The 23,524-nt window shown below is 36.6% G+C and overlaps 4 protein-coding genes across 12 annotated transcripts; 3 read left to right on the top strand and 1 right to left on the bottom strand.

The window, feature by feature from the left end:
- Positions 1 to 1,438: 1,438 nt before the first annotated feature.
- LOC107633856 (uncharacterized) lies at positions 1,439 to 12,012 on the top strand. The gene is made up of 5 exons (XM_016337454.3): positions 1,439 to 2,187; positions 8,079 to 8,444; positions 8,635 to 8,853; positions 9,014 to 10,984; positions 11,306 to 12,012. The coding sequence occupies exons 1-5, from the start codon at positions 1,470 to 1,472 to the stop codon at positions 11,683 to 11,685; spliced, it is 3,654 nt and encodes a 1,217-aa protein (XP_016192940.2). The 5' UTR covers positions 1,439 to 1,469; the 3' UTR covers positions 11,686 to 12,012.
- Positions 11,895 to 17,029, bottom strand: LOC107631546 (uncharacterized). Of its 4 annotated transcripts, none has more exons than XM_088508944.1 (10): positions 16,458 to 17,029; positions 15,008 to 15,226; positions 14,577 to 14,647; positions 13,904 to 13,968; positions 13,548 to 13,592; positions 13,365 to 13,445; positions 13,133 to 13,200; positions 12,747 to 12,798; positions 12,486 to 12,646; positions 11,895 to 12,280 (listed from the first exon to the last, which is right to left on the bottom strand). In XM_088508944.1, the coding sequence occupies exons 2-10, from the start codon at positions 15,172 to 15,174 to the stop codon at positions 12,211 to 12,213; spliced, it is 780 nt and encodes a 259-aa protein (XP_088365070.1). In that variant the 5' UTR covers positions 15,175 to 15,226; positions 16,458 to 17,029; the 3' UTR covers positions 11,895 to 12,210. The 4 variants fall into 4 exon arrangements, with proteins under 4 accessions (XP_088365070.1, XP_016190512.1, XP_088365071.1 ...); XM_016335026.3 differs by having other exon boundaries at positions 12,747 to 12,795; positions 16,458 to 16,962; XM_088508945.1 differs by having other exon boundaries at positions 15,008 to 15,216; positions 16,458 to 16,803.
- A 474-nt stretch (positions 17,030 to 17,503) lies between these two features.
- LOC107631543 (putative disease resistance protein RGA1) lies at positions 17,504 to 21,250 on the top strand. Of its 4 annotated transcripts, none has more exons than XR_015907248.1 (2): positions 17,504 to 20,343; positions 21,131 to 21,250. XR_015907248.1 is itself a non-coding variant. In XM_088508322.1 (2 exons), exons 1-2 carry the CDS (start codon positions 17,646 to 17,648, stop codon positions 20,231 to 20,233), a joined length of 2,484 nt encoding a protein of 827 aa, XP_088364448.1. In that variant the 5' UTR covers positions 17,504 to 17,645; the 3' UTR covers positions 20,234 to 20,556. The 4 variants fall into 4 exon arrangements, 3 of the variants coding, with proteins under 3 accessions (XP_088364448.1, XP_016190503.1, XP_088364449.1); XM_088508322.1 differs by lacking the exon at positions 21,131 to 21,250 and having other exon boundaries at positions 17,504 to 17,854; positions 17,959 to 20,556; XM_016335017.3 differs by lacking the exon at positions 21,131 to 21,250 and having other exon boundaries at positions 17,504 to 20,113; positions 20,206 to 20,556.
- Positions 21,018 to 23,435, top strand: LOC107631545 (putative protein phosphatase 2C 39). Of its 3 annotated transcripts, none has more exons than XM_088508324.1 (8): positions 21,018 to 21,130; positions 21,376 to 21,441; positions 21,740 to 21,787; positions 21,871 to 22,032; positions 22,181 to 22,426; positions 22,512 to 22,785; positions 22,903 to 23,057; positions 23,135 to 23,435. In XM_088508324.1, exons 1-8 carry the CDS (start codon positions 21,125 to 21,127, stop codon positions 23,270 to 23,272), a joined length of 1,095 nt encoding a protein of 364 aa, XP_088364450.1. In that variant the 5' UTR covers positions 21,018 to 21,124; the 3' UTR covers positions 23,273 to 23,435. The 3 variants fall into 3 exon arrangements, with proteins under 3 accessions (XP_088364450.1, XP_016190509.1, XP_020975575.1); XM_016335023.3 differs by having other exon boundaries at positions 22,178 to 22,426; XM_021119916.2 differs by lacking the exons at positions 21,018 to 21,130; positions 21,376 to 21,441 and adding an exon at positions 21,473 to 21,553 and having other exon boundaries at positions 22,178 to 22,426.
- Positions 23,436 to 23,524: the final 89 nt, after the last annotated feature.

Here is a 23,524-nt window from a genome sequence, read left to right as displayed (position 1 = left end):
GTAACAATTTGATGGAAGACAAAACTTTTTGCTCAATAAAAATGAGACACGAATTATTATTTTTATTTTTTTTTAATAATTTTTAATCGTTGATCAATGATTTTATGATTTAGTTTTTTTTTTCTTTATTTAAATTATGCAGAAGTTATTATTAATTTCATACATATGTATTACACACTTAAATTTTTATTTCGACGTATTACACCTATCTGACCTCATTAAAACTCAAAATAAATCGAGTACTAAGCTATTGTTTAACTATTAAATTAACAAGTTGTATTCCTTAGTATTTACTACTATCAGTGTAAATTGATTCTTAATTGACATCATATTAACTGATACTGATATTTCTCCCTCTTTTCCCCTGAATGAATAGGATGCCTTGTGTCACACTAAATTAGTACTGAATAGAAGTCCACAGTCAAAATCAATGGCACTAAAGTCACGTCACTTCAAAAGATATTCCAGATTCATGACCAATAATAATTAATTAATTATCATGAATTTGGAATTCACTGAGCCATGCACTTTCCTTGAACTTACCAATAAATGAACCTACATGTACTCTACAGTTAACCAATAACCATTGACTGACTAAATCGAAACATATTAAAAAAAATAAAATAAAAAGCCAGCATTTTTGTTAAAATTTTAGTCAGCATAATTAATAAAAAAAATAAATAATTTTATATTATTAGATAAAATCTCATATTATTAAAAATATTATTAATAATTACTTAATAATTATAAATTACAAAATTTATTGATCTTCTATCACTTTTTATATACAAAATGTATATTAAAATATATAAAATAATACATATAAATATACATAACTAATTATAAATTTGTGTATGCAATTTTATTAATATTATTACATTATATATAAATATTAATTAAGTGCGGATCACACATACATTTAATTTATTATAAAGTACATATTTTTTTTGTCTACAACATTTTTCGGTCAAGAATTAATTCGTCGCGAATATAAACTTTATTTTCAGTTTGGATAAAAAGCTTAATTAAATTCTTTTTGAAAAAATAATTTAAACAATAAATGATTATATTAAAAGTAACTTATAAATAAGTTATTTTGTGTTTGGATTTTTAGTTTTAAAAGTGCTTATTTTATAGAAATGTAATAAAAAACAGTAGTATTATGAAAGAAGTCATTTCTTTAACTTCTCTATAAGCTCTTAAATATCAGACATTAATACTACTACTTTTTATAAGTCAAAAACTTAAAAAAACTACTTTTAAAGCTTTCCAAACAAACTTTTAAGAGTCTATTACTAATTAATGAATTATTACATGTTTAAGGTAAGATTCGAATTTCTAATATTTATTTAAACAAATGAGTAAGTTGACCACTTCATCAAGCCGAGTTGGTTACATAAAATCTTATTTATACAATATAAGTAGCAACGAACTCTCTACCGTGTGAGATCCATAATCGACCTTAGAACATGAACAATAAACTTTACTCTTCGCTATGGACATTCTTCACTTACTGTTTTTCATTGCAATTGCACTACTACTTCTTCATGAGCCTCATTGTTAGTGGAACCAACTTCACTACTAGAGATAAGCATGCACTTGTTGCTCTCAAATCTTCCATAACTCAGGACCCTCACCACTTCCTCACACATAATTGGTCCACCAACTCCTCAGTATGCAACTGGTTTGGTGTCACCTGTGATCATCGCCATGGAAGGGTAAGAGCCTTGAATCTTGGTGACATGGGTCTTAGTGGTACCATACCCTCTCATTTGGGGAACCTCTCCTTCCTCATTGAACTCAACCTTGGTGGTAACACTTTCCATCACAACTTGCCACAAGAACTAGTTCATCTTCGAAGATTGAAGTCACTTAACTTGAGCTACAATGAATTTAGTGGTAATGTTCCACAATGGATAGGAGCCTTATCTTCTCTTCAGCACTTGAACCTTAGAAACAATAGGTTTGGTGGTGTTATTCCAAAGTCTATATCAAATTTAACAGTGCTAGAGACCTTGGAAATTGACCACAATCTTATTGAAGGCTCCATTCCAGATGAAGTTGGCAGAATGAGCCAGTTGAGGATCTTATCCATGTCAGTAAACCATCTCTCCGGTGCCATTCCTCCAACTATTTCTAACCTCTCTTCTTTGCGTGGAATCAGTTTGTCTTATAACTCTCTCTCAGGTATCATTTATATGTCACTCATCTTTCAAGTTAGTCTCTCTGATTTAATGAATTATCTCAGGAACCACATTCCATTGTTAGGTGACGATAAATACAATAACTACAATCTTTTCAATTCTTAACAGAGTCTTATTCCATTTGGTCGGGATGACTCGATAGATCCAACGATGTCATTGTGAAGTTAGCTCTGAGGTTTTGAAAATCAAATCGTTAAACTAAAATATTTAAAAGTCCAATTCATAATAAACTGATATATTTATGTATAAAAAAGATTATTTTTTTATTTATTATTTTAAATCAGTTGAGTATCAAAATTATTCCGATTTTAAAACTGCCTAAGTGTAAAGTAGTTTTACACCGTGTTACATAATCAATTATTGCCTAGGCTGGTCAGCTCACTCGTTCGATTAAGCAAGTGTCACAGATTTGAATTTCGCCTTGCGCATGTAATAATTCATTGACCAACCACAAACCCTTTGTTAGAAACAAGAGACTAGGAGAGGAATCTGAAAAGTGTATTATTGAATCTGATGAAAGGTACAATATACAAGAGGTATTTATAGATGCTAAATGAATCAGAGTAATAAAGGTATAGAATCCTATAATTAATATACAGATATACTATATAAAAATAGACGATACTAATTAATCTAAATTGATGCTAATGATTCTCTAACATCCCCCCCCTCAAACTCAAGTAGGAGCCAAGGATACCAACTTGAGTTTGGATAACAAAATCCGGAAACGAGTCGGGTGATGAGCTTTCGTGAAGATATCAGCAGTCTGATCTAGTGTTCCAACAGCAATGAGACGAATAGCATCAATAAGGATACGTTGCCGAACAAAGTGACAATCAAGCTCAATGTGTTTGGTGCGTTCATGAAATACATCATTATGGGCAATCTAAATAGCACTGCGGTTATCACAAAAAATATCAGTAGGGGACGACTGAGGAGCACCAAAATCTTCGAGAAGCCAACGAACCGAGACAACTTCAGCAGTGGTGTCAGCGAGGGCACGGTACTCAGCTTCTGTGCTTGAGCGAGCAATGAACGTTTGCTTCTTAGCACGCCAAGAAATGAGAGCGTCGCCAAGAAACAAACAGTAACCAGTAGTAGAACGACGATCAGTGGGATCACCAGCCCAATCAGTATCGGAGTAAGCCTGAAGAGACAAAGAGGAATGGGCAGAAAAATAAAGGCCATGAAAGAGAGTGCCTTTGATGTAGCGAAGAATGCGTAGAACTGCCGCATAGTGAGTAGTACGAGGAGCTGACAAGAACTGGCTAAGTACATGAACCGGATAGGCGATGTCTGGTCGGGTGACAGTCAAGTAGACGAGACCGCCAACTAACTGTCGATAGAGAGTCGGATTATCCAAAACAGTGCCATCCATAGGGGTAAAGCGAACATTAGGCTCAAGAGGAGTAGACTCAGTGCGACTATCTGTAACCCCAGCGCGAGCAAGAAGATCTGAAGCATACTTAGCCTGAGAGAGATAGATGCCATCATCGGTGGAGATGACCTCGAGACCAAGAAAATAGCTGAGAGAACCAAGATCTTTCATCTCAAAGGTACGGTGAAGTGAGGCCTTGAGATCAGAGATACCATCAACATCATCCCCAGTAATTATCATGTCATCAACATACAAAAGTAGAAGAACAACTCCACGTTCGCTTTTACGAATGAAGAGCGCATTCTCATGAGGGCTAGAAGTAAAACCAAGACTGCATATGGCAGTGCTGAACTTGTCAAACCATTCACGAGGAGCTTGCTTAAGTCCATAAAGTGCCTTGCGAAGGAGACAAACCTTATTAGAAGGACAAGGATATCCCGGAGGTGGTTTCATATAGACTGTCTTTTTCAAATCCCCATTAAGAAATGCATTATTCACATCCATCTGACTGAGAGACCATTTTTTAACCGCGGCAATGGCAAGAAGAGCTCTAACAGACGTAAGACGAGCGACAGGGGCAAAAGTCTCTTCATAATCAATACCATACTCTTGCGTACAACCTTGAGCAACCAAGCGGGCCTTATAACGGTCAATAGAGCCATCAGAGCGAGTCTTGATCTTGTATACCCATCTACTGCCCACAACTTCCTGATCAGAAGGAGGATCAACCAGATCCCATGTGTGTGCTTTTTCAAGTGCCTGTAATTCTTCTTGCATTGCTTGTTGCCAATTTGGGTTTGAGGAGGCTTCTCTGAATGTCTTAGGTTCATGTTGATGAAGAATAGTAGAAAAGCAATGGTAATCAAGAAGATGAGGAAGTGGATTCCTTACCCTAGAAGAACGAGCGGGAGGAGGAGGCATGACGGTAGGAGCAGGATCATCGTCCGGTCTGGAATCATCGGGAGATGGAGAAGGCGAAGGAACATGAGGCTGTGGAGGGTCACTCGAGATAGAACCTGTAGAGTCATCACTAGGAAAAAGATCAACATTGGGGTTAGTAAACAAAGGTGACTGAGTAGTAGGAATCGACTCAAAGGATGAGAACCCAGAAAACATGTGATGCTCCCAGAAGACAACATGACGAGATATACGAATACGTTTAGAGAGAGGATCCCAACAACGATAACCCTTATGTTCAGTGCCATAACCAAGAAAACAACACATACGAGCCCGAGGTTCAAGTTTACTGTGTTCATGAGGCTGAAGAAGAACAAAACATACACAACCGAAAACTCGAAGAGAACTATAATCTGGGGGGTATGATAAAGACGCTCAAAGGGAGTAACGTTACCAAGAACAGAAGAAGGGAGTCTATTGATAACATGAACAGCAGTAAGAACAGCTTCACCCCAAGTACGCTCAGGACACGAAGAAGAAAGGAGCATTGCACGGACGGAGTCAAGAATGTGACGGTGTTTGCGTTCAGCTCTTCCATTTTTTTGAGACGTACCAGGACAAGAAAACTCAGACAGAGTACCCTGTTCTGCAAGAAAGGCTAAGAGTTTGGAATCACGGTATTCCATAGCATTATCACGTCGGAAAACCTTAATGACCTTGGAAAACTGAGTTTTAATCATAGTAGCAAAGTTGATATAGATCTGAGGTAACTCATGGCGATTAGTCATCAAATAAACCCAAGTAAAACGGGAATAATCATCAATGAAAACGACAAAGTATCGAGCTCCGCCCATAGAGGCAGTGGGAGCGGGGCCCCAAACATCAGAGTGAATGATATCAAAAGGAGAGCAAGCAATAGAGGAATTATTGTGAAAAGATAAAGCAGGTTGTTTGGCAGTTTGGCAAGAAATGCAATCAAAAGATTCATTTGGAACCTGACCTAAAACACCCTGAGACACAAGAGGACGCAGTTTTCCTAAGGAGGTGTGGGCAAGACGTTGATGCCATAAGTGAAGGGTAGATGGAGAAGAAGCAGCACAGAGATTTGGTACAGGAGGAATATGAAGACTTTCGAGTTCAAACAACCTTCCGACCTTACGTCCAGTCCCGATGATTTGTCTCGTCCGAGGATCCTGTACACGACAACCAGAAACAGAAAAGGTGACGTCAAAACCCAAATCAACAAGTTGACCAACAGAAATAAGATTGAAGTTTAATTTGGGAATGTAGTAAGTATCAGGAAGATTAAGAGATGACTGGGATATAGAACCCTTGTGTGTTGCGTGCAAGAGGAGCCATTTGCAGTATTGACAGAAGGTCCATTTGTAGTTGTAGACATGGACGAGAAAATATTACGCAACGGAGACATGTGATTAAAGCAACCCGAGTCAAAGTACCATTTAGAATTACCTGGAGGGGTCGATAAAGCAGCAGGGGTATTACCAGAAACAGAGAGAAGACGCTGTAGAAGAGATGCAATATCAGATAGAGAGACAGGAGACGGGTTGAAAGGTGCAGAGGTGGTAGGTTCAGTAGTAGCAGCAACAGCAGAAGCAGGCGCAGGACGTGGTGGACGAGTAGGACAGGTAGTAATCAAATGTCCCGAGAGCTTGCAATAACGGCAGAACAACTGTGAACAATGGTAGCTAATATGCCCTTTTTGGTGGCATGTCCGACATTCAACAGAGGGGCAGACGGAGAAAAGGTGCCCAAAACGGTTGCAGTTTCGACAGAATGTATCCTTTCTGTCGGTGGCAACAAAAACATCCGACTTTTCCATAACAATAGTCACACAAATCAAAGAGAGGAGAGAAAACTGCAATTTCGAAGTAGAAAATGAGAAAACGGAGCGCGAAATCGGAAAGAGCTCACCAAAAAACCTTAGGAAGGGTCCCACTTGTCTGCCACGTCAGCGCCACGTCAGCAGACACGTCAGCGAATAATGACACGTGGCAGCACTTGAGAGGAGGGAGAGAGACACGCTGGCAGCGAGCTGGAGGTGCGGGTCAGATGCGGTGCGGGTCGGGCGGGTCGGGTTGGCCAAGGAAAGCTTCGTCGCGACACATGGCAGGACCTGGAGCATTGGATCGGCACGAGATCAACGGCTGCTGAACCTTTTGGAGGCAAAACAACAGAGGTGGCCAGCTCACTTCCGGCGGCGCGTGACGGCACGTCCGGTGGCGTCTGGTGGCGATATCGGCGGCGTTGGAAAGCTGACGAAGAGAAGATCACAATGATGCCGGAGGTGACGAACCAAAGCGTCGAAAACACAGAGAAAAATGAGGGCAAAGAGGCACAGGTGGAATCTGGAAGGGAGAGCAACCTGGTCGTGGCAGCGTCTTTCAGCGGCGCGTGGAGGCGCGTCTGGAGGCGGATGGCGGCATTTCTGGTTGCGATGGAATCACGGCGACAAGATGAACAAGATGGTGACGGGAGTGACGAACCAAAGCGTCGAAAAGGGAACGGAAAAAGAGGCCAAAGAACACTGCCGGAAAGGAAAAAACAATGGGGCTATGAACGAATATTCATTGAAAAAAAAAAAGGCCTAAACTCTTGATACCATGTTAGAAACAAGAGACTAGGAGAGGAATCTGAAAAGTGTATTATTGAATCTGATGAAAGGTACAATATACAAGAGGTATTTATAGGTGCTAAATGAATCAGAGTAATAAAGGTATAGAATCCTATAATTAATATACAAATATACTATATAAAAATAGACGATACTAATTGATCTAAATTGATGCTAATGATTCTCTAACACCCTTAAATAAAACTCAAATCTTTCACATTGACCGTGTTAGAATATAATTAGAATCAATTAGGATCAGTTAGAATTATTTAGTATATCTGAATATTTATTATAAAATATTACATCTTTATTATTACGATTCTCTTAGCCCCTATAAATATCCTTCTATATTGTATCATTCTACACAGCTTAAATAGACAAATCGAATACACTAAATAACAATACAAATCATTTCTCCAGTCTAGTCTCTTATTTCTAACAGACTGGGCGAATGGTCATCCAAAAGAACTACTATGTAAAATATATTTTTTTTACTTCATAAGCAATTTTTACTCTACTCCAAACTAATTTAGTAGTTGATTCCTAGTTAACTAGATTGAAGTGACCGGTTCAGTTTGATTCTCAAAATTATGATGTCAATGTGAATTAGTTGTAAGATAGATTTAAATAATAGGTTTTGTTAGGTAAACAATGATTTTTGTAAACAGTGTGAACAATGAGCTTTAGAATTGAGCCAATAAAATAAAAAAATGCTCCACCCAAATTACTTCCTAAATTTTACATTAGGATACACTTAGTGAATTGAACATCCAGCCATTGTTAACTGTGCATGAGTAAATCGAATCAAAAGAAATAACCATCCAATTAAAAATAATGAACATAATCATCTGCTACCTATTAAATTGAACATCCGACATATCAATTGTTGACATTATTTAGTATTCTCATTGTCTACTTATACTTTTCCTTAAATAATTTAATTATTTTCATTACTATGAATGAAAAGGAGGCATTCCAGTGGAGATTGGTGAACTTCCGGAGCTAAGAGTGGTGTATCTTGGAAATAATCCACTTGGTGGATCCATACCAAGAACAATGTTGAATAGTTCAACGCTGCAAGACATTGAGATTGGGTCAAGCAACTTATCTGGGACCCTACCATCAAACTTATGTAGTGGACTTGCAAGAATCCAAGTGCTTTACATAGCTTTCAACCAGCTTTCTGGTCAAATGCCTTCGGTTTGGCACCACTGCAAAGAGTTGACCGATGTTGACTTATCAAACAACAAGTTCAGCCAAGGGAACATACCCCGTGATATTGGAAACTTAACTATGCTTGCTTCTTTGTATCTTAGTCAAGCCAACTTACAAGGTTAGTGTCAAAACTATTTTTGTTACAATCATTTTCAACAATAACAGATGAAGAGTTATTAAACAGCAAAATAATTAATTTCTGCAAATTAACTATACATGTTTTTTTTGGCTTAATGAATAATGATACGTTTTTTCTTTATTGATCTTCTTTATTATATTATAAACTATAAAGCTTGTTTTCTGTATAGGAGAAATTCCACCCTCTCTTTTTAACATATCTTCAATGAGAGTACTCAACCTTGGACAAAACAAATTGAACGGTAGCCTCACAGAAGAGATGTTTCTTCAGCTTCCTTTACTAGAATACATTTATCTGGCAGATAATCAATTTGTTGGAAGTATTCCAAAAACTATAAGAAATTGCACCATGCTCCAAGAGTTACATTTGGGAAGCAACTACTTCACAGGTATGCCAATCCTTAATTAATCAAGACATGTCATTGTTGTACTTGTACATTAACTAAACATAGTACATGAATGAATATCAGAGCAGTTTTAAAACAATATATATCTGAACATGTGTATCTGATCTATGTTATTCTTACTCTGAACTTTTATGGCTTTCAGGTTCTATACCAGAGGGCATTGGAGATCTTCTACTCACAAGCTTAAGCATGGGAGATAACCATTTAAGTGGATCAATTCCCTCAAATATCTTCAACACGTCTTCACTGAGTTACTTATATCTAGCAAATAATTCCCTCTCAGGTTCTCTTCCATCACATATCAGCCTTGAAAACATGGAAGAGCTAAACTTGTATGGAAACAAACTTAGTGGAAATATTCCAAGTAGCATATCCAATGCTACAAAGCTTAACTACATGGACTTGAAGTTAAATAAATTCAGTGGTGTTATCCCAAATACTATTGGGAATTTGAGAAATCTTCAGCAGCTTGATTTAGGATACAATAATTTAACCACTCATTCTTCCACTCTTGAATTAATGTATCCTTCTTCCTTGTGTGATCTTTCCATATCAGGGAATCCATTCCATGCAAAGCTTCCCAAGTCAATTGGAAATATGTCCAATTTGGAACTATTTGATGCTGATGCTTGCAGTATTGATGGTGAAATCCCTTTGGAAATTGGAAACTTAACCAATTTGTACGCGCTAAATTTGTACCGGAATGATTTAAGTGGAACCATTCCAACTACAATTAATGGTTTGCAGTCTCTTCAATATTTGAGTCTTGGCAACAACCGTCTGCAGGGAACCATCATCAGCGAAATCTGCAAAATCAAGCAGCTGAGTGAGTTGTACATAACTGAGAACAAGCTAATTTCTGGAGAGGTTCCAACTTGCTTTGGTAATCTTACTTCTCTAAGAAAACTTTACTTGAACTCCAACAAACTCAGTAAGGTGCCTTCTTCTCTTTGGAGCCTCAGAGACATTCTTGAGGTGAACTTGTCTGACAATGCTTTAACTCTGTCTCTTCCAATTGAAATTGGGAACTTAAAGGCTGTGACTTTCTTGGATCTATCAAAGAATATGATCTCAGGAAGCATTCCTGGGGCCATTTCTGGATTGCAAAATTTGCAAATTCTCAACTTATCACAAAATAAATTGGTAGGGGGTATTCCTGATTCACTTGGCAGTTTGATAAGTTTGACAGATTTGGACTTATTTCAAAACAACTTGTTTGGCTTGATTCCAAGATCATTGGAGTCACTTCATTATCTTGAATTCATCAATCTTTCTAATAATAGTTTGGAAGGAGAGATTCCGAGTGGTGGACCTTTCAAAAATTTCACTGCTCAATCTTTCATGTTTAATAAAGCACTTTGTGGAAATGCTAGATTACAAGTCCCAGCATGCAGTAAAGTAAAGAAGAAAAGGTCAAATGCAAACATATTCTTCATCAAATGCATATTACCTATAATGGTTTCAATCATTCTGGTTGTTTTCTGTGTGTTTTTTCTCGTCAGGCGTCGAAGAAAGAATGGTGGTGATACTAATGAAGGAACATTATCAGCATTACCAGCAGCCAGAATGGTTTCATACTATGAACTATCACAGGCAACTAATGGATTTGATGAGAGTAATTTGCTTGGTAGGGGCAGTTTTGGGTCTGTGTTCAAAGGTTTACTTTCAAATGGGATGGTGGTTGCTGTCAAAGTGTTTAACTTGGACTTGGAATTAGGATCAAAGAGCTTCAGTGTAGAATGCGAAGCAATGCGCAATCTGCGCCATCGAAATCTCATCAAGATCATAGGTTGTTGTTCAAGTATAGATTACAAGCTTTTAGTGATGGAGTTCATGCCTAATGGGAGCCTTGAGAGATGGTTGCATTCTCATAACCATTGTTTGGGCTTCTTGCAAAGGCTAAATATAATGATAGATGTGGCATCTGCATTGGAGTATCTGCATCATGGATCTTCACCTATAGTGGTTCATTGTGATGTCAAACCTTGTAATGTCTTATTGGATGAAGACATGGTTGGCCATGTCAGTGACTTTGGCATTGCCAAATTGCTTGGCGAGGGACAATCCAAAGAATATACCAAGACCATGGCTACAGTTGGCTACATTGCACCGGGTAAGTTATGCTACACCAGATTATAATTTCCCTTTTAACTTTGGTCATTTGATTATAACCATATGCTTGATTAGTATGCATATACAATTGAAGATCATAAATCATTCACTGACCTTTTAGTAATAATTTGTAATCAAAGTTGTAACTACAATGCTTCTTTAACTTTTTCTGTAGTAATTTTCATTAGTTCAGAAATTCACTTTCTATTGTAGTGGTGGTATCTAAACATTTTGTTTCCAATTTTAGTGGCTTGTGTGTCACATATACTTGTTCTATAAACAAATATTTTAAGAAAAATAACGAGGTTAATTTGAGTTGCAGAGTTTGGATCCAAAGGGATTATCTCTACAAAGGGAGATGTATACAGTTTTGGGATAATGCTGATGGAAACATTCACAAGAAAGAAGCCAACAGATGACTTGTTTGTTGCAGGATTAAGCATGAAAGGTTGGATTAGTGAATCATTACCCCATGCAATTGATCGAGTTGTGGATTCCAACTTGTTACAAGATGAAGGTCACCACCATGTTGATGACATAATAGCATCTACATCATCTATCTTGAAACTGGCCTTGAATTGTTGTGAGGATTTACCTGAAGAACGAATGAACATGACAGATATTGCTGCATCATTGAACAAAGTTAAGGCCATGTTTCTTAAAGCTAGTGACAAGGATGTCGTGCGGTTTTGTAGAAAATGAACCACTATGTAATGTGTTTAAATGTTTAGTACATTCCCTTTCTTTGCATTTGAATTTTGGCCTCAGTAGAGTCTATATTTTTCTACATTAGGAACATAAGATGTTGCAATAAACATTATCAAGAGAGAGTCAGCAAATATAACTACAGAACATTTACAGTTATTAAGCTATGGGTGATTCAGGATTTGATATATAAAGATTAAAGAATATAAAGGATGATCATAACCATTTGCTAATTGATAATATATCAGTTGTAAGAAACATTCATTGTGTCACTTCAATACCAATTTCTGTAAACTAAGAAAGCAAAATCTGCGATGTTGAGCACTGTTGACATTTGACAAACTCAAGTAATCATCTAGGATATTCGAAGAAAATTAGCTCTGGTTTTGTTGAAGAACACGAAAGGATGTGAAAAATGCTAAATCTATGACTTGAACCAAGAGAAAACTTCCATGCACGCTCCTCATGATGGCAAACACTATTGCAGCAATTACAGCTACCAAACTGATCTTCAAAACTCTTTCAATGTTGTATCTTTCTAAGAGTGTTCACATACGTATAACTTGACAAAGTAACAAAAAGCTTGCGGAACCTGCACAAATGGCATTAGAGTTTAGATGGAGAGAAGGATGTATTGTTGGGCAAGGCATATCGAGATTGCTTCAATTGAAATCGCATGCTTTTGAGATTTTGGAGGGAAGGGAAACACTTGAAGAGTGATAAGTCCATTTTTTTCTTGAAAAAGAAAGAAAAGATGAGGCAAAGTTTATATTCAAAATAAGGGGAATGAAGTATACCAGACCCACTGGCTTGCGTGCTGGGCCATAGCACAATAGCTCCTACGTGGATGTTCGTTTACCAAGTACTGTATTGTTCCACTTGAGTGAAGCATGGCCCAAATCATGGTCAACCAGATATCAATGGGACCACTATACTTTCGCAATATGTTGGTGCTAACCTAAGATGAATGAAGATACCGCAGGAAAATATGTCAAAACAACTCTAATATCAAAATAAAATGGCAATTCAGAAAAGAAAACCACGAAGGCAAAACATACAAGCTCCCAGACATCGATATCCTTTTGTAAAGTATCATACAGTAGCTTGCTGCTAACATGGGAAAAACTCTGATGTCAGTCATATAGTACACAAAACTAAATCTAAAAGGGCAAATCATTGATGAAGTCAGGTATCATTTATCTCCCATCATCCCTCACTTTCTTGGATAATGTGCCAGAAATTGACACAGATAAGCTAAGGACTACGATAACTATTAAACAATCCACAGTGATAATTATCGAAATTAGCATTACACAACAAACAAAAAAAGTGGTGCCAAAGTATAAAATTAAAAGTAAACAATCAGCATCATGCATATCTACAAAATTTAAAGTAATAGTAGTTCAATATTGATCAATAGCAGTATCATAATATCTCAACTTGCCTTACTCCATAATGCACATCTCGATGATTACAATGACCTGAGACACCATAGTTATCAAAAGTAATAATCTGGAGAGGCACAAAAACCAAAACAGTAAAAACAGGGGGGCTCTAAAAGAGATAACTAGAACAGAAGGTATTAGTCACCCCAAAAGATTGCATATGGTGGCACAAATAAAAGCTTAACTTACATGCCTAAAAATGGCAACAATAATACAGAAGCACAGGCTTACCATATTAATGCAGTGGCTGGTTATTTGTTCTTCTATAATATTTGCCAATAAACTATGGTTCCAAACCTTACCAAAACCATCCTAGATATGACAACACAATAAACAATGGTAATATAAGAAATTAACAATAAAATCAGAAGTAATACTGAATTCTACAACTCCAGGGACCTATTTGACCAGAACCTGCAGATCTGGATGGTTGACAATCTTCACTTGTTGCATGGGAACCTGTTTACATGATTTCTGATGTCATGGAAAGAATAATCTCATGAAGTTGTAAGACAGTGTTTGTTATCTTTTTTTTTTTTGTTAATGCAAACACTATTTTCAACTAGATGAAATGTTTCCTGGGCTTACCAAGAAATTTTGTTCTATGATTGGAAAGCTATAAGCCTATGACCACTAAATGATCTACTTGTCCGAGAGAGAATATGTTTAATAATTTCATAACAGGGAAATGCTTAATATTTAATGAGAAGCTGTTACATGATTTTGGAACCAGTCAAACCACAACCATTTTGAGCAATTTTGTAAATCACCTTGAGGGCTACACAAGCCTGAAACAACTCTTTTTTTCTGATATTTCCTTTACCATCTGCATCACCTACATAAATGAATCAAACCGAGTTAAAAAAATAAAAAATAAAAAAATTCCAAGGGAGAAAAACATATACATAAAATTCATAGCATAGTGAGACAGGAACCTTTTCTTTAAAGTGCTTAAGCTTGAAGCTTTCATTTTTTTTGAGAACTAGAAGAGCATACCAGACATGCTAAGATAACTTTCCAGCTTTTGTATGTGATAATAAATTTCACTTTGTGTAAAAGGGCTTTGTATATAATTGTATATTATAGAAAAAACAAAAAATATTATATCCAAACAGTGGAAACAGATAACTAGAACTAACCCCAGACATATGTCATTGCATAAAATTGGACATTTTATGTATATCCATTTGCATCAGATACCAGTGCCACTTGAATCGAAGTTAACTTCTTCTTCAACACAATAACTAAAATTGCTTTACTAATTTAGATGCCACCTTGATGGCGAATTAACTACAAAATGGTGGGACAAAAGAATACGACTAATTTCCATTTAATAAAACATATGAGCAAAAACTGATATACGTAAAAATAAGCACCTAACTACAGATACAGAATAAGGAGCATAAAATACAAGACAAAAACTAACAGTCCAAAGTTAATCACCAATAGATAAGCAAAGTACTTGAACATTGTGCCGTCTTGAAGTCAGAAAATTAATAGTTGGAGTAAAGAACCTGCAGAAATGGAACAAGTTTTCAACACAATGTGAAATCCTAACCAAAAGATGCAATTTCCTAAAAGTTACCAAAGTCATGTTGACAACATTCAAAATTCACACAATTTCTATACTGAGCAGTGAAGTAGTGAGTAATCTATCTTTTTTTCAGCCATTTCCTATTAGCTTTAGTTTGTCAGAATAGGGGTAAGAAACCCTAATAAATGCAATTACTAATTCCACGTGTAATAATAGCAAAAATTAGCAGCTCATACTTTAGGATCTTTATACGGCATTTCCAACTCACACATACATCATACTGTGAACTGTGAATGCCATTATCGAATAAAAATGACGAAAGTAGAGAACTTTAACTTACATGGATTCATCATCGGGATGAGCGATCACGAGCAAGACGTTGTTCCTCTTGCGAAGAGGTGCAGCTCTAAGATTGGTGAAAGGGAAGAACGAGAGAATGAGGATTGTGAAGAGTGAAACGATCCATGTAACCAGAATCAGAGAAGCGATCATCACAAGCCATGCCATTGTTCCTCCTCAACAACCGATTTTTCATGGATTCATTGTTTCCTGCAAGGTTCTAAAAACCGTAACGGTCATCGAACTGTTCTAGTTACTGGTTCAGTGATTTACTGGTCTAACTGGTTCAACCGTAGTTTAACTGGAATAACCGTTTTATAATAAAATAATAAATAAAATATAAATAAACACACTAAAATATAATTATAGTCTAATATAAACCTTAAAATGTCATCCAAATTTAAAACACTACGTCAATCAAAGTCTTATATAGTTATCAAAGTACAAATTATACAAGGGAGCCATGAACTGAACAAGGAAAAGAACAATTATAAATTTATAACTAAGCAACCCAACCAGTTAACAAATTAACAAATTATACCAAATTATAAGATAGAAACAATTAAAAAGTTATAGCAAATTATAATAATACAAGAACATGAACATGAACTAAAAATCACAATAACTACAAGAACAATTAAAATGCAGCAACAACACTAATAGGAACAATTAAAACACAGCAACAAAGTGAGAAATATCTAAGAATCACCATTACTGAAAACAATAACTTGATACGTGTAAGCTCAAAGAATCAAAGAACTCAAGAAGTTGTGGTATCATTGTTGAACACAAACTAATATATACAAATTGATAAAATCAAAAGCTTAATATAATATATAATCTCAAAACACATCCAGAATAACATCTTAGCAAATAAAATACTATCTAAATACATCCAATACTTGTACAAGCTCATCCAAAAATAAAAATCCCTGCTCTAAACACAACATACATTGCCTGGATACAAGCATTGATCCTGCATTGCAAACTGATAAAATCAAAAGCTGAATAATATATACAACTTCAAAACTTTACAACACATTTAACATAATATAATAGCTACACATCTAAAATAACAAACAAACATAATACTTTCTAAACACATCTGAAAATGAACATAGTTGAACACCACAAACAGTCAAGAGAAAATCCTCTTCATCTATTGTCAAGACACGTCCAAAATTATTTCGAGGTAAAACAAAATCACTTTGTCTATTTTCATGACACATCCAAACTATATTGATCTCTCAAACCCCAAATCAAACAAAGTAATACAAAAAAAAAAAAAAAAAATTAAAAACACAAATACATCCAAAACCAAAATATATAACTGAAAAACAAAAGAACTTCTTCTTTGTCTATTCTCATGACAAATCCAAAATTAGCCAGAGATTAAACATATCAAATCATTCAAAAAAAAAGGAAGGCTGGGATAGGGGCAAGAACTGTACCGATCCTATGCGGGGAGAATCTGGTGGAGGTGGCGCGTTTCGGGACCAGGAGCGGCGCGGACGAGGCTCGATTCCGATGCAGAGGAGGCACGGGGGTGGACTGCGAGGCGGCGCGGAGGAGGAGCGACAGGCGGCTTGAAGGAGACGCTTTGCGGAGGAGTGGCAATGAGACGATTCGACGAGTTGTGATGGCAGAGAAGAGTTGCGACGGCGATGGGGCAGTGGGGACGGCGACTGGAGCAGATTCGACGGCGGCGACACAGCTTGAAGAAGAGAGAAGTCTCGGAAGGAAAGGAACATGTGAGGTGAGAAGGGACTGGGCAAAAGGCGTCGTTTCAGGCAAACCGGTTGAATCGGTTTTCGAAGGAAATCTTTTATTATAGTGAACCCTCTTATTGACGGTGCACCCTGCTCCATCCTTTCTTGTAGCCGTCGAAGGAAAACGCTGATGCCACGCGACTCATGTCACAAAATTACAACAGTATCAACCTACCAATAATGGTATGTTCCACAGTTCCCACTTCCCAGTCTTCCAATTTCCAATTGTTTCCTTTGCTTTCTATAATCAACACAAAAACAGTAACGTTAAAAGAACGTTATATATCACACAAAAATTGTCCGCTAAATTAATTATCTATTTAATTTTTATGTTGTAAAGTAATTTTATAAATATATTTAATTATATAATTAATTTAGATTAGCCAAATAGTCAATTCACTTGTCCACTTAAATAAGTGTTAGAAGTTTAAATCCTATCTTATATATGTAGTAATAAGTTATTTTACATTATATATCAAAATTAAATTCATTATTTATGTTAGGTATTTATAAATGGATTTAGTTAACATTTTAATAACAAAATTTATTTTATAATTTTAAGATGTGTTTTTAAGACACAAAATAAATAAGGTCTTTATAGATTCCTTCATTATTATTTTTTTTGCCCCACTTGGTTGCCACGTGGTGCTTCAGCATGTGACATTGCGTAGTGGTGTTGTTGAGTTGAGTTTTAAGTTTTTATTCTACTCCTTCAGTTTCCTCCACTGGTTATATGCTGCTGCTTCTCAACATCATTTACTGCTTTTCTTGAGAACATGTTTCTCTTAGTTTCTGGTTTGCTGACCAATATCTTGAACAGGGTAGATTCCGCTACCTACAAAGAGATTTCACTGTTATGGGGTCTTAAAGATGAAATTGACACCCTCAAGAACTCTCTCAGAATCATCAATGCTTTCCTTGTGGATGCTGAGAACAAGCAAACACAAAATAACGGCATCATGGAGTGGCTGCAGCAGCTCAGGGATCATTTCTTCGATGCTCGTGACATCTTGGATGAGATTGAGTGTGAAGCACTCAGGAACAAGATTGTCAAGAGCCAAGGAAGCTTCAAAAGAAAGGTAAAGCGCTTCTTCTCACTCTCTAACCCTCTTGCATTTCGTATTCAGATGGCTCATAAGATCAAGGAAATTAAGAAAAAAATAGATGAATTGGCTTCTTTTAGGATGAAACTTGGTCTCTCGGAGATTCATGCAAGTAGTAGTGATGTTCATGTTCCAAAGTTGGCTTGGAGGGAGACTAAATCTTATGTTAGGCCTTCCCATGTGATTGGTAGAGATCAGGAGAAAGAGAAGATCATTGGTTTATTGACCGTTCCATCATCAGATTCTGGTAATGAGATTATTGATGTTATTCCAATTGTTGGAATTGGAGGTTTGGGGAAGACCACAATTGCACAACTAGTGTACAATGATGATAGGGTGATCGAGAATTTCTTTCCACGAATGTGGGTGTTTGTCTCTGATGATTTTGATGTTAAGAGGTTGGCATTGGAGATTCTTAAGGCTATGCATGGAATAGATATAGATGCCCATCACAATTATAGTTATGATCAGTTACAGAATTTGCTGCACGAGGGACTAGATGGGAAGAAGTTTCTGCTTGTTCTCGACGACGTTTGGAATGAAGATTATAGAGGGTGGGACGAACTGAGAAATCTGTTAGTAGGAATGCACGATGATGAAAATAACAGAATTGGTAGCAAGATTATCGTGACAACTCGTAGCGAAAAGGTTGCTTCGATCATGGGGAAAGCTTATAAACAGAACCTGCTATATCTTCCTGATGAAGATTGTCTAAAGCTATTTCTCAGGTGTGCATTTCCGGCAGGAGAGGAAAACAAGCACCCGAGGCTTGTGGAAATTGGGAAAGAGATTGTTAGAAAGTGCAAAGGGTTGCCCCTGGCAGTGGTGAGTTTAGGGTGCATGCTTCACTCAGAAAATCGAGAAAGTGTGTGGAAGAAAACTAGAGATAGTGAAATTTGGAAAATGGACCAACAAAATGATGGGATTTTGGCTGCATTGAAACTGAGCTATAACCACTTGCCATCTGAATTGAAAAGGTGTTTCTCCTATTGTTCAGTTTTTCCGAAGGGTTATGAATATAGCAATTTGGAGTTGATATCATTTTGGATGGCACATGGACTGCTACAAACCAACGACGAAGATGAAGAGGCAGAGGATCTTGGAGAGTTCTATATTCAAGAGCTAGTTTCAAAATCTTTCTTTGAAGGTGTTCCTGAAGATCAAGTAGTTGTTGATGGACTTATTTTTGAAGAACTTAAGCATCTAGGAATATCTTATTTTAAGATGCATGATCTTATTAATGACCTTGCTGTGTCTACTATGCAAAATGAAAGGGCTGCAGTAAAGTTTAATTCAACCAATGTGAGAGAAAATGTGCAGCATTTATCATTTTCTGATAGTAGAGAAGGAGTACCTAATTTTGGTAATAAAAGGTTGAGTAAGGTCCAAACCATTGGATTCTGGCATGCAAGTGAAAGTGCAAGTGCAATCACTGAACCATTTCTTAGATGGGTTTTTAAGGAATTCAGGTACCTCAGGGTGTTGAATTTACAATGTTCAAATTTTCAGTTCTTGCCTGATTGTTTCAACAAGATGAAGCATTTGAGGTATCTTAATCTGAGCTATTGCCAAAGGATGGAAAAACTCCCAGATTCCATTTGCAAGCTGCAGAACTTGGAAGTTCTTAATCTGTGTAGATGTGTAGCACTTAAATACATTCCAAAAAACTTGAGGTATCTTGTGAGCCTCAGGATTTTGTGGATCACCACACAAATGAATGATTTGTCTTGTATAGGTTTTAAGACCTTCAGTTCTTTGCAAATATTGATTTTGTGGAATTGTGAAAACTTAACATTCCTTCCACATGATTTGAGACACTTAACTGCTTTGAAAAGGCTTAGTATTGAGGCTTGTCTTGAGGTGACTCATTTTGGAGATGAAGCTGAACAAGAAATTGATGACGACTATTCCTTGAAACTTGAACAATTCTCAATCAACCAACTACCAGAATTGTTAGCATTACCTAATTGGCTAAGAAGATGTTCTAAGACTCTCAGATATCTGGGCCTTTCACAGTGTCAGAGCTTAACAGCATTTCCAGAATGGTTCCCAGTTCTGACATCACTTGAAACCCTTCTAATTGCTGATTGTCCAAAATTAACACTACCACATAATATGGATAATGTTCATAACCTTCAGAACTTGAAGATATTTGGATGCCCTCAGCTAGTTGAGAGATGCAAAAGAGATATAGGACCTGATTGGTGTAAAATATCTCATATCCCAAATATTGAAGTAAGTACATTTTCACTAGTACTATTTTATTTTATTATATATATATGCTTGCATTTATTAACTTCTTTGTCCTCTTTTTGTGAACATGCAAGCTTGAAAGCGTTTAAGACCACTATCTGATAACTTGGTGCAAGCACAATCAGAGATTGTTGAGGTGGTAGAGCATTTGAAGTTTGTAATTGCTCACATTTTCCTCCAACTTCAAATACAGATCTATGTTTCCTGTAGGAGTATGATATGCCTACTCAAGTATTTCTTTTAATATTATATTTCAATTTCTTTATCTTTTTTGTATTCACCGAAAGTTTTGTTATGAAAACAATTTGATAAGGCTGGCGCTGGCAATTGATAAAAAAAAGACACTGCCACACTGGAAGCCTATCTAAAACTTTGTTATTTTACAATGTTAATTGAACAAAATTTCAATGAATATACAACCACAGGATATACATTATTGTTAATATTTAGATAAGGATTTCTGATACAAAGTGGCTGCAGCAATGTGGGTTGTTAGCAATCCGAGGAAGAAGAACAATTGAATAAAACTTGAGCATAGATAAATATTTGCTTAAAAGTTAAAACAGCAGGGATCCATGTGCTGATATCAATAATTGTATTTCCTAACTTTGAGTTGGATAATCTTGTTTTCTCATCAACTTTTATTTTTCATATTAGAAAGATTATTCTTGGAGGTAAAGTAACTTGACTCTTGTCTCGTGAACATGGCCAGTTAAGTGCATGTATCAAAATGGCTACCACTTGTTAAGTTTGCAAAATCTAACACAAGCGGTGAAGGACACTATCTCGTGTATTTGTCAAACACGTGCATTCATGTCCAGACTCCAGACACATTTAAAAGAATATAAAATAATAATAGTTCTTTTTTACTCATCCTGCACTTTACTATGCACATAAATAACGTTATCACCATTATTTCTCAAGTTCAAATCGTGTCATCATTTGATGAACAAGTTCTGAACTCAGCTAAGAGAAAGTCTCCCATCAAAACAAATGCAGGTATGGTGCTTTGACCATAAGTGGCTACAATGTTGCATGAATATAATAGAGAACAATTGGTAGAATATAAGATCTTCTTATGCATACGAGGGTAAATGATCTCTGGTACATGGATGATGAAACAGAAAGAGTACATAGTAGTGATGACCTTGTGAAGGATCTTGGATACTCCAGACATATGATGATGTTTACATTCTCATATTCAGTTTGAGTATTTCTCATTTCAAACGTAAATTTGTTATCAGGCCCAATCTAACTTGCAGAAAAGAAAGTCTACATTGATAACGGAAGGGAATGCTGCTGCTTTCAAGGTATATATAATATAAGCATGCAACTTCTGTGTGCCCTTAGGCATAACAAGTGCACCCATAATTGTGTGAAGCTAGGTATGTGTATCCCCCATGGAAATGGGAGTTCATCTGGGTGAGTTTACTTCAATGCCAAGAGTAGAACTCTTCCATCCAAAATCCAGCTTTTGAGTTCTTCTAATTTATCAGCTGCTGTTTTCTCTTTTACACGTCTGATTGTCACACTATTGCTGAATAATTTTCTACTTTTAATCATAAGTGTATATGGATTAACTGTTTAATTTATTCTTCGTTATATCAGAAATCAAGGATGGCAAGCCATGTTGACTCCGTTGAAAGAGAGAGAAAGGTTGTCTCTCTCACTCACTCTCATTATTGGTATGTGTATATAGTGCACCTTCCTCTCACCAAGCAAATTCTTGCATTTTACAGCAGCAAGATGACTTCATAGAAGAAAAATATGGTGAGGATGAAGATGACGATGATGTTGAAGACAATACTGATGAAATAAAACCAGAGGCAGATGAGGATGCAAATGATGATCATGGAGAGGAAGCAGAGTACTTACTAGGAGATGATGGGGAAACTGCAGAGGTATTCATGTCCTTGAATTCTTCTCCAGGGAAATATTGTCATTGATTTGTGCTCTTTTCTTGCCAAGAGATCAAAATTTTGACAAAGTAAACTTCGTGAGACTTGTAGTGTAGTTTCTATGACAATCTTTTGATTCTTGTTATAGCAGGGACTTCATGAAGGTCTACTCATAAAAGATGGAGATGAAAACAGCAAGCTTTCTGCTCGACATTTCAGCCATGGATATCACTTGACCGAAGGAAAGTTGAACCACGGAATGGAGGACTACATTTTTGCTCAACACAAGAAGCTCAATGGTTATGACTTGGGTTTGTATGCAATATTTGATGGTCATTCAGGTCATGATGTTGCCAAATACTTGCAAAGCCATCTATTTGAAAACATACTGAATGAGGTATATCCCTTAATCATGGGTATATTTAATTTTAATCAAAACCATTATCTCCCTAATATTTGATTCGTTGATCATGCATGGTTAGCCTAGTTTCTGGAAGAAACCAGTGCATGCAGTTAAGAAAGTGTGCAAGGCTACAAACGATGAGATCTTAGAGAATATAGCTGATTCGCGGGGAGGATCAACAGTGGTTGCAGCAATACTAATTGATGGAGTGAAGCTGCTTGTAGCCAATGTCGGCGATTCTCGAGCGATATCATGCAAAAATGGTATTGCAAAACCAATCACTGTGGATCACGAACCAGATAAGGAGAAAGATCTTGTTGAAACCAGAGGGGGCTGTGTGTTCACAAGACCAGGTAATGTCTCGATTGCAACATAACATATTTGTTATTAGCATCAAACCTAATTTAACGCAACATTATTTTCCTCTACAAGTTCCACTATTGAATTACTAAAGTATATGATGGAATTAGGATCTATTCCAAGAGTAGATGGCCAATTAGCAATGACAAGAGCATTTGGAGATGGAAAACTGAAGGAGCACATTACTGCTGAGCCAGATGTGATGATTCGGAAGATTGATGATGACACTGACTTCATCATTTTGGCAAGTGATGGTTTGTGGAAGGTATGAGTGAATTCTTATAACTACTGAGATTTATGATGGGGAAGAGAATGCATAAAGTATCCTTTCCTCTGATGCAGGTGATGACAAATCAGGATGCTTGTGACTGTATCAAAGATGATGTTGATGATGCTAAGAAAGCAGCTAAGAAGTTGGTTAAAGAAGCCAAGTCTCTAGGGAGCTGTGATGATATTTCATGCATAGTTGTTACGTTCTAGTTGAGATGATGACAGCAGTAGACAAAGTAGAATAGTAGATTCAGATGGGTCCCCATTTTTCCACCCAAATAAGAATCTAAGTTCGACTTTCAGCATTTTTCCTTACATTTTACTTGAACTTCTGGTTTTTGATTAAGTAATATAATAGCTGCTGGTTAATTTTCATGTTTATCTAGACAATAAGAGAGGAAAAAGACCAGCACTTAAGTAGTGAAGTCAACTATGTCACAGCTAGCAACAACCAACACCAGT

This window comes from Arachis ipaensis, chromosome B3 (genome assembly GCF_059453495.1).
Source record: "Arachis ipaensis isolate K30076 ecotype BB chromosome B3, ASM5945349v1, whole genome shotgun sequence".
Classification (NCBI taxonomy): Eukaryota; Viridiplantae; Streptophyta; class Magnoliopsida; order Fabales; family Fabaceae; genus Arachis; species Arachis ipaensis.
Note: the sequence above shows the minus strand (reverse complement) of the source record. Positions and strands in the feature narration are given on the sequence as shown.

Bases quoted from the DNA above. Each gene is read 5' to 3' on its own strand.
- LOC107633856 (XM_016337454.3), top strand. From the start codon at position 1,470: ATGAACAATAAACTTTACTCTTCGCTATGGACATTCTTCACTTACTGT. The intron at 8,445-8,634 runs GTTAGTGTCAAA...TTTTCTGTATAG, and splicing joins TAGTCAAGCCAACTTACAAG to GAGAAATTCCACCCTCTCTT. The intron at 10,985-11,305 runs GTAAGTTATGCT...TTTGAGTTGCAG, and splicing joins AGTTGGCTACATTGCACCGG to AGTTTGGATCCAAAGGGATT.
- LOC107631546 (XM_088508944.1), bottom strand. From the start codon at position 15,174: ATGGCATGGCTTGTGATGATCGCTTCTCTGATTCTGGTTACATGGATC. The intron at 14,648-15,007 runs GTAAGTTAAAGT...CCATTTCTGCAG, and splicing joins CATCCCGATGATGAATCCAT to GTTCTTTACTCCAACTATTA. The intron at 13,969-14,576 runs GTGATTAACTTT...TCATTTATGTAG, and splicing joins AGTACTTTGCTTATCTATTG to GTGATGCAGATGGTAAAGGA.
- LOC107631543 (XM_016335017.3), top strand. From the start codon at position 17,552: ATGTTTCTCTTAGTTTCTGGTTTGCTGACCAATATCTTGAACAGGGTA.
- LOC107631545 (XM_016335023.3), top strand. The intron at 21,442-21,739 runs GTATATATAATA...TCGTTATATCAG, and splicing joins GGAATGCTGCTGCTTTCAAG to AAATCAAGGATGGCAAGCCA. The intron at 22,427-22,511 runs GTATATCCCTTA...ATGCATGGTTAG, and splicing joins TTGAAAACATACTGAATGAG to CCTAGTTTCTGGAAGAAACC.